The sequence below is a fragment of the Branchiostoma lanceolatum genome, chromosome 16 (genome assembly GCF_035083965.1).
Source record: "Branchiostoma lanceolatum isolate klBraLanc5 chromosome 16, klBraLanc5.hap2, whole genome shotgun sequence".
NCBI classification, from domain to species: domain Eukaryota; kingdom Metazoa; phylum Chordata; class Leptocardii; order Amphioxiformes; family Branchiostomatidae; genus Branchiostoma; species Branchiostoma lanceolatum.
The window spans coordinates 4,849,252-4,861,269 of NC_089737.1; the positions used below are offsets into that span (position 1 = coordinate 4,849,252).

Below are 12,018 nucleotides of genomic sequence, written 5' to 3' on the forward strand. Positions count from 1 at the left end.
GTTTCAACCCGTGCATATGCTATATTTCACGTTTAACTCGAGGTTGTGATTTGATATATGCATTTGGCAAAATATAAGATCGTAATGAGTTTAATTTTGTGGACTTACACTGCATGTATTCTATGTGATTATATACAATGTGGGTAATAGCGATACATTAACGTCGTTTCCACCCGTGCATATGATATATTTCACGTTTAACTAGAGGTTTTGGTCTAATATAGAGCATTGGCCAAATATAAGATCGTCATTGGTTCAGTTTTGTGTACTTACACTATATTCTACGTGATTATACACAATATAGGTAATATCGATTTAATCTACACCCATTACAACAAATACACCACATCGTTCAAAATACAAAAGAAACGTAGCAAAATTTCAATATGTTATGATACTAAGCCATTGAAACACTATCAACTACATAGGATGCACTGCCTTATTTAAGACTGTCTATGCTTTTAAATATCTTCAAGTTTATAGTATGTAGATCAACCAACAAGATAAAACAATCTAACAATATGAAGCGCACATATACATACAGAACTCTTAGGGTGTGTCTTTAGAATCGAAAAAAAATAGAACTATATGTGTGATATAAGAAATGCCTTTTACTTAGAACTACATTTCAATTGCAAGCATCTGTTCAGTATTTCTCGGATGATATAAGAAAAATATCAAACGAGATATTCCTGCCGCATCTGGGACAGTGGCGCTCCTTCCTGGTTTGACATTTGTGACCCCAGAACGGAAGTTCTCGATCCGGATTCCGGTGTCTGTATTCCGGAGTCACCGTTGGCTCTCTTCATCATTTCCGGAATGTTGATATCTTCTGGCTCATCTCCGCCTACGGCTCCTTCGAGATCATCCGATGAAGGTCTCGTCCCCTCTCGCGACAGTTCATCTGCATCTGATAGCTCCTCATTTCGATTGGTGACCGTATCCAGTTCATACGAAGAGGATCTCGTACCATCTCGCGAGAATTCACCTACTTCTGATTGCTCAAGATCAGTCCCCATGTCAACTCCACACGATGAAGATCTCGTACCCTCTCGTGAGAGTTCACCTGCTTCTAATTCTTCCTCATCTTCTTCCTCATCACGATCGGCCCCCATATCAAGTTCATACGAAGAGGATCTCGTACCCTCTCGTGAGAGTTCACCTGCGTCTAATAGTTCATCGTTATGATCGATCCCCTTATCAAGTTCATACGGGAAAGGTCTCGTCCCCTCACGCGAGAATTGACCTGCTTGAAATAGTTCCTCGGTACGATCGGTCCCCATGTCAAAATCATGCAAAGAAGTCGTCGCCCTTTCTCGCGAGATTTTATCTGCTCCGTTGGACAACCCTGGACGGTCAGCGTCCATGTCTGAGAGGGACGGTACTGTAACGTCTTCTTCATTTGCGTCATTCCTCACGTGGCAAATACCTGTTGTCACGACTTCTTTCTTCCGGCTGGCCATTTTGTCTTCTACCTGCAGGGCACTACTGGCGGAAGCTAGTTGGGCACTTTGCTCGGTGGAATCATCGTTGGGAAAAACTTTGACCACTTCCATCTTGACAAAGTATCCGTCCCAAAACTGTTTCAGAGGAAATCGCTTTATGCTTGGAATACGGACCCGTACAAAGCGAATTCCGTTTAAAAAGTACACCGATGACTTTGCGAACTGTCGCTTGACTTTCTGTTTCTGTATGGCCCCTTTCACTTTGCACCCTGCTTTTTGTAGATTCTTGATAACTACAAGGTCTTCTACAATAACTGGGAGATTAAAAATCTTCAAAATGGCAACACCTGACATGTCTTTCTCACCGCTCGACACGCTTGACTTTCGAAGTTTTGCTTTTGGAGGCTGGACAATTTTGCTGTAGTCTATTGTACGTAGATTGATACCTTGGCCTCTGATTGTTAGGCCCTGTTTCATCAGTTTGTCTCCTGAGGTTTTTCCGTAGACATAGATTTTCCATTCACCTCGTATGTATTCCACCGCGTACAACTTGTCTGGATCGACTTCAGTATTCAGTATGCTTTCGCACACTTCATCTTCATCTAATTTTACCAGATTCCCATCTTCATTGACCACATCACCATCTTCAAACATGTAGCCGTATAAGGTCTCATCCCGGGGTTCTAAAGCGTCCAGCTCAGCTAAGGCAGCCAACTCTTCTTCTGTTTTGGACTCAATTACATACTTTCGAATGTCTTTACCCCTGTACACCAATGCCTTGTTCATAAACTCATCTCTGGCTGGTTTGGTATGGAAGTAAACTTTCCATTGTCCACCGATATGGTAGATAGAGTGTATGGCATCTGGCCCCACGATATCACTGACCATCTGCCGTACTTGTTCTTTTGTAAGTTGAACAGTCTGTCCACTTTCGTCTTTTATGTCGATGTCGTCGAAAGCTGCTCCGTAGAACACTTTGGGCTCTTTTGCCTTCTCTTCGAGCTTCTCTTGTGCATACACAATGTTCTGTAAGAATGTAAAATTAATCGTCAAATCATTTTGTTATATTCTCGATTATATTTGATCGACCATCGTAAGCAAAGATAGATTCAATATTGAAAAAGCATCACACCATGTTGCAATTCAATCATTTCATTTAAATAAAGAAGACTTTAAAACGTTGCAAGGAAAATCAACGATATTGAAAATTGTTGTTTTCATGTATTTGACAATGCGTATTTTAGAATTCAATTTGTAAAATCCTGAAACATATATACCTGTTTCTTAGCCTTATCGATTTCCTTTTGCCAGTTGGAGTTTTCAATGATCAAAGCCCCAACTATAATAACCTGAAACAAAAAAAAAAGAATATAACAATGATAATCTACTTTAAACTATGTTTTGTTTGTAGAACGGAAAAGAAATTGCCTTACGTCAAATTGGACCGCAATGGACAACTCCAGACGGTAACTTGAAGTGCAAACCGAGCACAGCTCAGTGAACTTAACTCAAGGAACAAAGATGGCGGACAAGATGGCCGAACCACGAGGCAGGTGACCTCTAGCGTCATGAGTTCATGACCTATTACGTAATGAGGTTAGCCTACAATAACAACATATATATATACATGTATATTGGCGTTAGAAGAGTCTCTATTGCGGTAGAAATGTGTTGAAGATTTTTTAAAGGTGCCCTAAGCAGTTTCAGGGGGTAAAACTGGAAGTATTCTGGATAAGGCAATCGGTATGAAATTAACATTTGCTTTCCCATATTAGCATATTTGCATCATTTTTTCATACTTTGGGTGTTTAAAAAGAGCGCAGAAACAAGCCGCAAAACAAGTATTTTATTTATTGGTACCACCCAAAAATTGTCTTACAATCGTCGTACGATCGCAAGCTAAGGTCATTCTTGCGTTAGTCTTTCGTGTGAGGTACAAAACTCATCTGTCCTGTTACGGAAAATGCTGTCTCAGTCCTTGTCGACTGTTGGTCCTAGTCTCTACCAGTCTGAGACTAACCACGCCGGCTATAGGGAGAATATTTGCCGGGGGACTTAGGCCATCGAGGGTCTCATTCGTAGGCCCAGTTAGGATTGCATATTGAACCCTCTCTCCGACTCCCTTCATCTAATTCAATCTATTTGGCCAATTTCTACTATTTTCCCAGCGAACCGCGGAGCCTGGTAGAGGCTAGGTTGATCCTGCCACAGCCAACTTGAAAATTAAACGACATCAAAATTGTACAATGACCTATGACGGACGTGACCCAACGGTTAGCAAACAAACTTTCCATTCTAGTCTTTTGAATCAACGTGACTTCACAGGACAGTTCTTAGTGTACTAGTACCATATTTGCATTAACAGGGTTTACAAAATGTTTACTGCACGAAATGGCCTCGGATATTGACGTATCCTGACATGATCTGGAACCTAAGATCCGGAAGAATCCGAACGGACCCGGGCTCATATATTTCTCGGCAGGCTAATGGTCATCCAAATATTGGGACTCAACGTACCACTTACCCAACTTGTGTAATTACGTACTTACACAACTAAAAAAAGGAAGTGGTACCCTGAGTCCCAATATTTGGATGCCCATTAGCGTACCGAGAAATATATGACCCCGGATCCGTTCGGATTCTTCCGGATTTTAGGTTCCGGATCACGTCAGGATACTTCAGGATATACGTCAGGATCCGAGGCCATTTCGTGCAGTGGTTGTGTTAACACATTGATCCAACTTACCGTGATCCCGATCCAGATCATCATAGCAAACGGCCTTTCTGGTTTCCACACAGTTGAGATCCAGACGAGCAAGATCCCGGCGATCACCATTCCTATCCCGAGGTAAACAAAGATGATACCTAACTTCCTACCAAAATAATACGCCCTTCTGTCGTCCCATGCACAGAAGAAGTCCTTGCAATTACGTCTTTTCTTTGTTTTTGTCGCTTCTAACTCGGGAAGTTCCTGAACTGTGATCACCTCGGTACCCTCGTGCACGACTTGACGTTGTAAGAGCAAGGGTTGTGTTTCCTGAGCTTCGTTGTTTTCGTTTTCTTTGTCTATATCAATAGACGTTTCATTAGTTTCCGTCATGTTTCTTTCTTTATTCTCCAGAGGTGAAGGTATATCTGTCGTGCTTGATTCCTGATCTGTACGGTTCACCGACTCGAGGCTTTCTTCATTGTCGTTGACCTCCGTGTCGTTGACCTTCACGTCGGGAATGTTAACTTCGTCCGCCATCTTGGATCATCGGTGAGAGACCTTCAAATTTTCAAATTCGAGAATTTTGACTTCATGTTTTCCTGATGTCACTTACACCACACATGAACTCTGTGTAAATAGAGAGATACGCAGAAAGTTGAGCGACAGGACTTGTTAAAAAATACTAAAAATACTAAATACTAAAAATATTAAAAGAACAATGTTTTCTGTTTATTTGAGTGCGTTTTTTTTCTCTTAAAACTGCATATTTCAAATTGTTTTCTAGTTTATCATGTAGTCAAAACTAAGTTTTTGTAATCATCGATCTCTGTAGCAAATTATTGTGCGCTTTGATCCAAATTTGTAGCCTCTACCAGGCTCCGCGGATCGCTGGGAAAATGGTAGAAATCGGCCAAATGGAGTGAATAGTATACCAAGGGTACGGTACGCCTATTGAGCTTCCCTGTATAGCGGAGTGCCCGTGGCATACTATTCACTCTATTTGGCCAATTTCCACTATTTTCCCAGCGATCCACGGAGCCTGGTTGAGGCTACCACATTTGTATCCAGGACCGAACACATGCTGATACAGCATTGGCAAGATTTAACTTGCAAACTTTCAAACTTGCAAACATATACAAAATGTACCCACTGGTTTCAGTACAGGTCACAACAGGAAACGTCCCAGCTTACAAATGCATATATACATGACATGTCGCATCCGCTCACACGTAAGGCAAGTCTAGATCAGATAAACCAGTTAATTATTTGACGCACCTATGATCATATCAGAGGTTGACTCTACTGGATAAGCTTAGTTTATCACTTTCGTCTACCATGTATGTTTAAACTATGTACTGTATATATTTCACTGTACATGTCACTTACATGTTAGTTATCTTTATGTTAGACGACCTGTACCTAGCCCCTCGGGGCACGAATGTACAATAAATGTCTTCATTCATTCATTCATTATCAACTACATCGTGTCGTTTGCCGCGTGATATCTTTTTAATCAGGGTAGGGTTGGCTACACCTGACGTATGACAAGGACAGCAATCAAACTTCATAGGGTGTGGGGGATGAGGCGTATTAGATATGACCTTAGGAAAAATAACTGAATTCATAAAATTGGACAAAATCTTAAAACGGAGCTGCTATCTCATCCTATTTGAAATTACTATTGAATTAGCTTGCGATAATGAAATTAGCATACAACCTTGTCTAAACTTACTATCCTATTGAACCATCTGAAATTATCTTCACTTCATTAACATATATATTGAGTTTTGGTATAAAACCTAGTTCTATCAGATCTTTCTTTAGTCACTGACGAAATATAGCGGATGCTGTCTGAAACGTCTGACTGTTTTAAAATGTTATCCAGTTGCTTGAGTAACTGTTTTTGGCGTATCCCCTAAGATAATTTGTCATTCGTCCCCTAATCTTATTTCACCTATGACCTCAATAGTTGTTGGGCAACATTCCGGTTACACCGCCGCCATGTTGGTTTGAAGGCAAAAGTAAGTGATACTGATGTTACACAGCCAAGTGGGCAAATACTTCATCAGTAAAAATTTAGACTAGTCCACTTCTGTTAGTATTAATCAAACTCTATAGGTTATCTAAAATATAGTAGAAATTGATAAAACAGACTGGATAATATACCAGGGGAGTTAACCGGTCGTAGAAGTACAATTTGCAAACCTGGCATATCATTTAGTGTACTTGGCCAATTTCTAGTATGTTTTCAGCAACCTATGAAGTCTGGAAAAGACTAACAAACGGTTAATCTATTAATAACCAGAATGTTAATGAGATAGCAAGCTGATTGCACAGTTATTTATATAAACGGATATATCTGTCCTCACATGAGTTATCAACGTCACTTGCTAGTTAATTCGTATGTACAAAAAGCACACAGATCGATATCGGTATATATGCAAGAAAAAAATGTTAATATCTCCATAACAACATCAGTTTTGTCTTTGATTTTGCGTCTTTGGTTTTGTCGTGAATGTTGATGCACAACGTTTTATCTGTGGTCAAATGTTATTGTTTTCTTCGTGGATACTACCAAAACAACGTAGTACTATACGTCATACGTTTGTTCTCTATTCAGTGGATATTCAATAATTATTTGTATGATATATATATATATATATATATATCAATGTGTCATTCGTTCTAAGATTTCCATAAGAATACAAACATGTGGCCCTTACTCTGGGCTTTGGCCTCACTGTCAACGGGTTAGTGATTGATCACCAAGTGTCACGAAGGCCAATCCCTGAATACAACCGTGTCAATCTCAACACAAAATTACAAGTTAAATGTACGCTCCTGGCTGTTAACATGGTGTACCGCCTTGGGACAGGAACTTTGGCTCTCAAGCAGGTCAAGATGACCCGACAAAGTACCATACTAGTAAGCAGTCAGTAATAGTCAGTAATAGTAAGGCATGTGTGAAACATATGAATAGTAGGGAGTCAGTAATAGTAAGGCATGTGTAAAACATGAATAGTAGGGAGTCAGTAATAGTAAGATATTTTTGAAACATGACTAGTAGGGAGTCAGTAATAGTTAGACATTTGTGAAACCTATGAATAGTAGGGATTCAGTAATAGTAAGGCATGTGTAAAACATATGAATAGTAGGGAGTCAGTACTAGTAATGTATTTTTGAAACCTATGAACGATAGGGAGTCAGTCATAGAAAGGCATTTGTGAAACCTATGAATAGTAAGGACTAGGGAGTCAGTAAAAGTAAGGCATTTGTGAAACCTATGAATGGTAGGGATTCAGTAATAGTAAGGCAGTTTTGAAGCCTATGAATAGTAGGCAGTCAGTAATAGTACTTGTGAAACATATGAATAGTAGGGGAGGCAGTAATAGTAAGGCCTTTGTGAAACATGAATAGTAGGGAGTCAGTAATAGCAAGGCATATGTGAAACGTGAATAATAGGGAGTAGGTAATAGTAAGGGATTGTGAAACGTTTAAATAGTAGGAGTCAGTAATAGTAAGGCATTTGTGAAACCTATGAAGGGTAGGGAGTCAGTAATAGTAAGGCGTTTGTGAAACATATGAATAGTAGGGAGTCAGTAATTGTGAGGCATTTGAGCAACATATGAATAGTAGGGGGTCAGTAATAGTAAGACATTTGTGAAACATATGAATAGTAGGGCGTCAGTCATAGTAAGGTGTTTGTGAATAGTAGGGAGTCAGTAATAGTGAGGCGTTTGTGAATTGTAGGGAGTCAGTAATAATAAGGCATTTGTGAAACATGAATAGTAGGGAGTCAGTAATAGTAAGGCATTTGTCAAACATGTGAACAGTAGGTAGTCAGTAATAGTAAGGCATTCGTGAAACCTATGAATAGGTATGCATATAAACACATTTTACATTTTGAATTTGGAACGTTGTGGCTATATGATCAGTCTACACTGAACGCTTTACGTGGAGGGGTTTGGTGTCGGAAAAACGACAGTAGCTCCTCGAAACATCCTACAGAGCTAGAATAACAACCAAAACGATCATAGGAGCCCCAGCAAACCGAATGTCTAACCTAGTTTCTCACTCCACCTATCCAAAAATGGTAGAGACAGGATACTTCACCGGGAGTGTGCTCTGGCCTTTCGATATCTGCATCTGCTTGGAACTCCCCGAGTTATGGTGCCCTTCTATATCTGCTTGTCAGACGCCTTTCTGACTTCTAAGTGCGTTTTGAACAATTATTATGGCAGAACTAAGAGTGCTACGTTGGTACTTTACTTACAGTGAAGTAAAAGATCAGCCCAGACACCTTCGCTATGGCAATGATTTTTTTTAATTGCCACACTTATTCCACTTATTTTTCTGCATTTGTCTTTTTCCTTAGTCCCTTTGTATTTGTCGATTGACAACGTTTCCGTTTCTGTTGATATTATTATAGGGGATAAGAGAATTTTTTCTTCAAGAAATTTGACACGGGCCATTAACACCCCTTTCAAACTGATAGATAAGTTTGCTAAAAGAACACTTTACATTCTATTAACTCGTAAATGAGTAGGGTCGCAAAATGCTGCTTTGCCCAATTATCAATTTAACAATTCAGGGACAAATCTGTTGTTTTACTTCAAAGAAAGTTATTTTGTCTGACAGAGGCATTCTATCTTTATGAATATGTTAAACTTTCTACGCTTTGTTATTTAACATATTTCAAAGTCCTCAAAGCATTGTGTTTGTCGCACCTTACTGTGCGATGCAATCTACATTCCTCGGAATACCAACACCCTTTTAGATACAATGCCAGCTCTGAATAGATACTACAAGGCAATGAGATAGATCTCACTCCTTTACGAAGGTTTATCTGATAATTTCGAAATTCACAGCCTTATATAAACTCGAATCACAGATCATATTTTTGTTGCTCCATGCTTGGCAGTTCAACCTTGAGAGGTAATGTATTCCAAAATTTACCTTGTCAACTCTTTGCTGTAAAAGTTCAGTCCCGCCGCTTCCGAAAAAAGAAACACTATGACGGCGTCAATCTTATCATTTCATCAAGAGTTCGAAAATTGCATGACTTTCAACTACAAAAAAAAGGCGTCAATCTTATCGTTTCATCAAGAGTTCGAATATCGCATGACCTTCAATTACAAAAAAAAATGGCGGCGTCAATCTTATCGTTTCATCAAGAGTTCGAATATTGCATGACCTTCAACTACAAAAAAAAATGGCGGCGTCAATCTTATCGTTTCATCAAGAGTTCGAATATTGCATGACTTTCATCTACAAAAAAAATGGCGGCGTCAATCTTATCGTTTCATCAACAGTTAGAATATTGCATGACGTTCAACTACAAAAAAACATGGCGGCGGTAGTATCGTTTCATCAACAGTTAAAAAAATCGTTGACCTTCAAGTAAAAAGAATGGCGGCGGCAGTCGTATCGTTTTATCAACAATTAGAATATTGATGACCTTCAACTACAAAAAAACATGGCGGCGGTAGTCGTATCGTTTCATCATGATTTGAAAGATGTGAACTACAACAAATTCACACTTAACAAGCAAGTTGATTAAAGAATAACAGTCTGACTTTGATAATCAAAGGAGCAAATTGTTCACAGAAAATTATACGAGGCTCTTTCCAAGTGGATCTCATGGCCGAATGGTCTAACTCAAAGCTACCTTTACATACAACTGAACTCCACACTACAGTGAACAGTGAGTCATGTCTACTACCCAAGCTTTAAAGAAATACAGTCTGTAAGTTTTCCACTACATTGGCAGACTATAAGAACTCCTTAGAAACATCTTCTAGGCGATTAGGCTGTCAGAATGTTCAGTGGCGTGGTGTACTGTGATTTTCGTACGTAGAGCCCTTGTATTAGGCTTCTGGATTTGGTAAATTACGGCACAAATCCACCCAGCTTTGTGTCATGCCTTCGGTGAGCTCACCCAAGGTGACCTGAGCTGGCTAGAACTTCCAAACCCTGGCCCCTTAGCAATATGGTTCTCTCAGATATAAGCTTGTTTTTAGCCACCCTTTGACTATACTCTCTCACGCTGACAACTATCTGATTTGCTTGCATGAACGCTTACATGTAGCTGGCAATCGTCATAGTGACAGACCTAGACTACTTACCGAATGCACTCAGCGCTAGCTCTAAATAGCTTTCTTAGCTTTCTACTTTCCTTGGCTGAATGCAGGTTGACTGCGTGGCTACAATATTAGTCCCGCAAATTACGTGGTGAAACTTCTCAAAGGCAAAAGTTAGGAGCCAACTACTCAAAGTACGTTAAAGTAGTCTGTACAAGTTGTGATCATATTTGTAGAATAGATAAAGCACAAAGTACACCAACCTTGAGTGCGCTAATCCAGAAGTGGTCCGGGGAGTGATCTGAATACCGAAGGGCACATGGTTGAACAATAGCACCACATTGTCTTTTGTTATCACTCAAATCGTTGTCACTAACGTTTGGCGATCAACTCAAAAGTTAACGATTAAATGTATGAGAAAGCCTCTGCTCTTAAACATAAGTTTTGCCTAAATGGAACGAAACACTCGACTGTTTTCGACTCAGTCCCCAATAACGTTAACTGGTGGCGCAACACGAACAAAGAAGATAATCCAGTTAAATTTGCCACACAAATTTTCGCTCGTTAAGGTCAAAGAGCAGAGTGAATGGCCAATCAGAAGTGTCGCTGCCAGTTGCTGTAAGGTCATTCAGGGTAGTTTCTTGATTCGGTGAAATACCGGAATGATTTGTGATAATCGGTGTATCTGTGACATAGTAAAACACAAATTTTAATCCTAAAAAGCACTCATTTCCTATAAAGATTAATTGTGCACGAAATATAAAAACAAAAGAAAAGATGTTGGTTGGCTCAACGTTTCTGAATATGTCAGTACAGGGAGTGATAAGAAGAAAACCATATATTCAATCATGAATTACTTAACCAAACCACCTCCTTGACCAAACGAACATCTGAGCTAAACTTTGCTTGCTTCCAGAGATGTTTCATCGTCAACGTTTAGTTTTTTTCTTCAGATGATCTCTCTACACCATACCTTTGCTTGATAAGACCACTATCCTTCAAGCAAGACTCTATTAAGCAAGAACCTTTACGACCTTTTCCCAAGATACCTATCTATTTAGACAATGTGTCGTCAGTGAATGATTTTCTCGATTCCGCAAGGAAGAATCTTTTCAATACATAACCGCTACGGATGACAGATGGTTACGTACAGAAGACCATAAGGTCAGTCGTTAAAAGCACTTAGTGAAGGGTGTGTAACGACCTTGTTGGGTGGGTTGCGTGCCGTTGCACAAATTAACCGCTTGGAGTCCTTAAAATAGTAAATTTTTCACCGGGTCGGGAAGACTGCGTCAAGAGAACACCTGGCGGAATTGCGTCCATTCATCAAGGAGCATTTTACACGTAGGAGATTATTTATCTTCAAACTTTACCGCCACAATCAGTGAGTTAAGGTACGATTGTGCGGTGTACATGCAAGTATTTACGGTATTGGTGTTTAAGCACCTCACAGCGGAAGGGAAAAGTACTGCACGTCGAATCGGTAGAAGCTGGATGACTAGACAACAGATTGGTGTGAGATATTGCACAATGAGGTGTTGCACAATGTGGTGTTGCAGGTGACAACACCAACTGAGATGAATGCTCAAATAAAAAGTGGTGGCGGTTCTGCTGCAAGATAGATAACAATGTGATATTCCTGCATAAGATAGATACCATATAAATGTTCGTGGCTGCCAAACCAATAAAAAGGTTAACTTTATGATGAGATAGAGCATGGTCGCATTTTGCATAGTCCGGGAAAACACAAATAGTTAAGGGCAAGACAGAAATGACAAAGAAA

At 39.7% G+C, this 12,018-nt stretch overlaps 1 protein-coding gene across 1 annotated transcript; it reads right to left on the reverse strand.

Moving 5' to 3' along the window:
• Positions 1 to 601: 601 nt before the first annotated feature.
• LOC136421850 (uncharacterized) lies at positions 602 to 4,778 on the reverse strand. Its single transcript, XM_066409418.1, has 3 exons — positions 4,192 to 4,778; positions 2,723 to 2,794; positions 602 to 2,471 (listed from the first exon to the last, which is right to left on the reverse strand). Exons 1-3 carry the CDS (start codon positions 4,690 to 4,692, stop codon positions 678 to 680), a joined length of 2,367 nt encoding a protein of 788 aa, XP_066265515.1. The 5' UTR covers positions 4,693 to 4,778; the 3' UTR covers positions 602 to 677.
• Between the last annotated feature and the right edge of the window lie 7,240 nt (positions 4,779 to 12,018).

Bases quoted from the DNA above. Each gene is read 5' to 3' on its own strand.
- LOC136421850 (XM_066409418.1), bottom strand. From the start codon at position 4,692: ATGGCGGACGAAGTTAACATTCCCGACGTGAAGGTCAACGACACGGAG. The intron at 2,795-4,191 runs GTAAGTTGGATC...TTTTTGTTTCAG, and splicing joins TGATCTGGATCGGGATCACG to GTTATTATAGTTGGGGCTTT. The intron at 2,472-2,722 runs GTATATATGTTT...ACATTCTTACAG, and splicing joins TCGATAAGGCTAAGAAACAG to AACATTGTGTATGCACAAGA.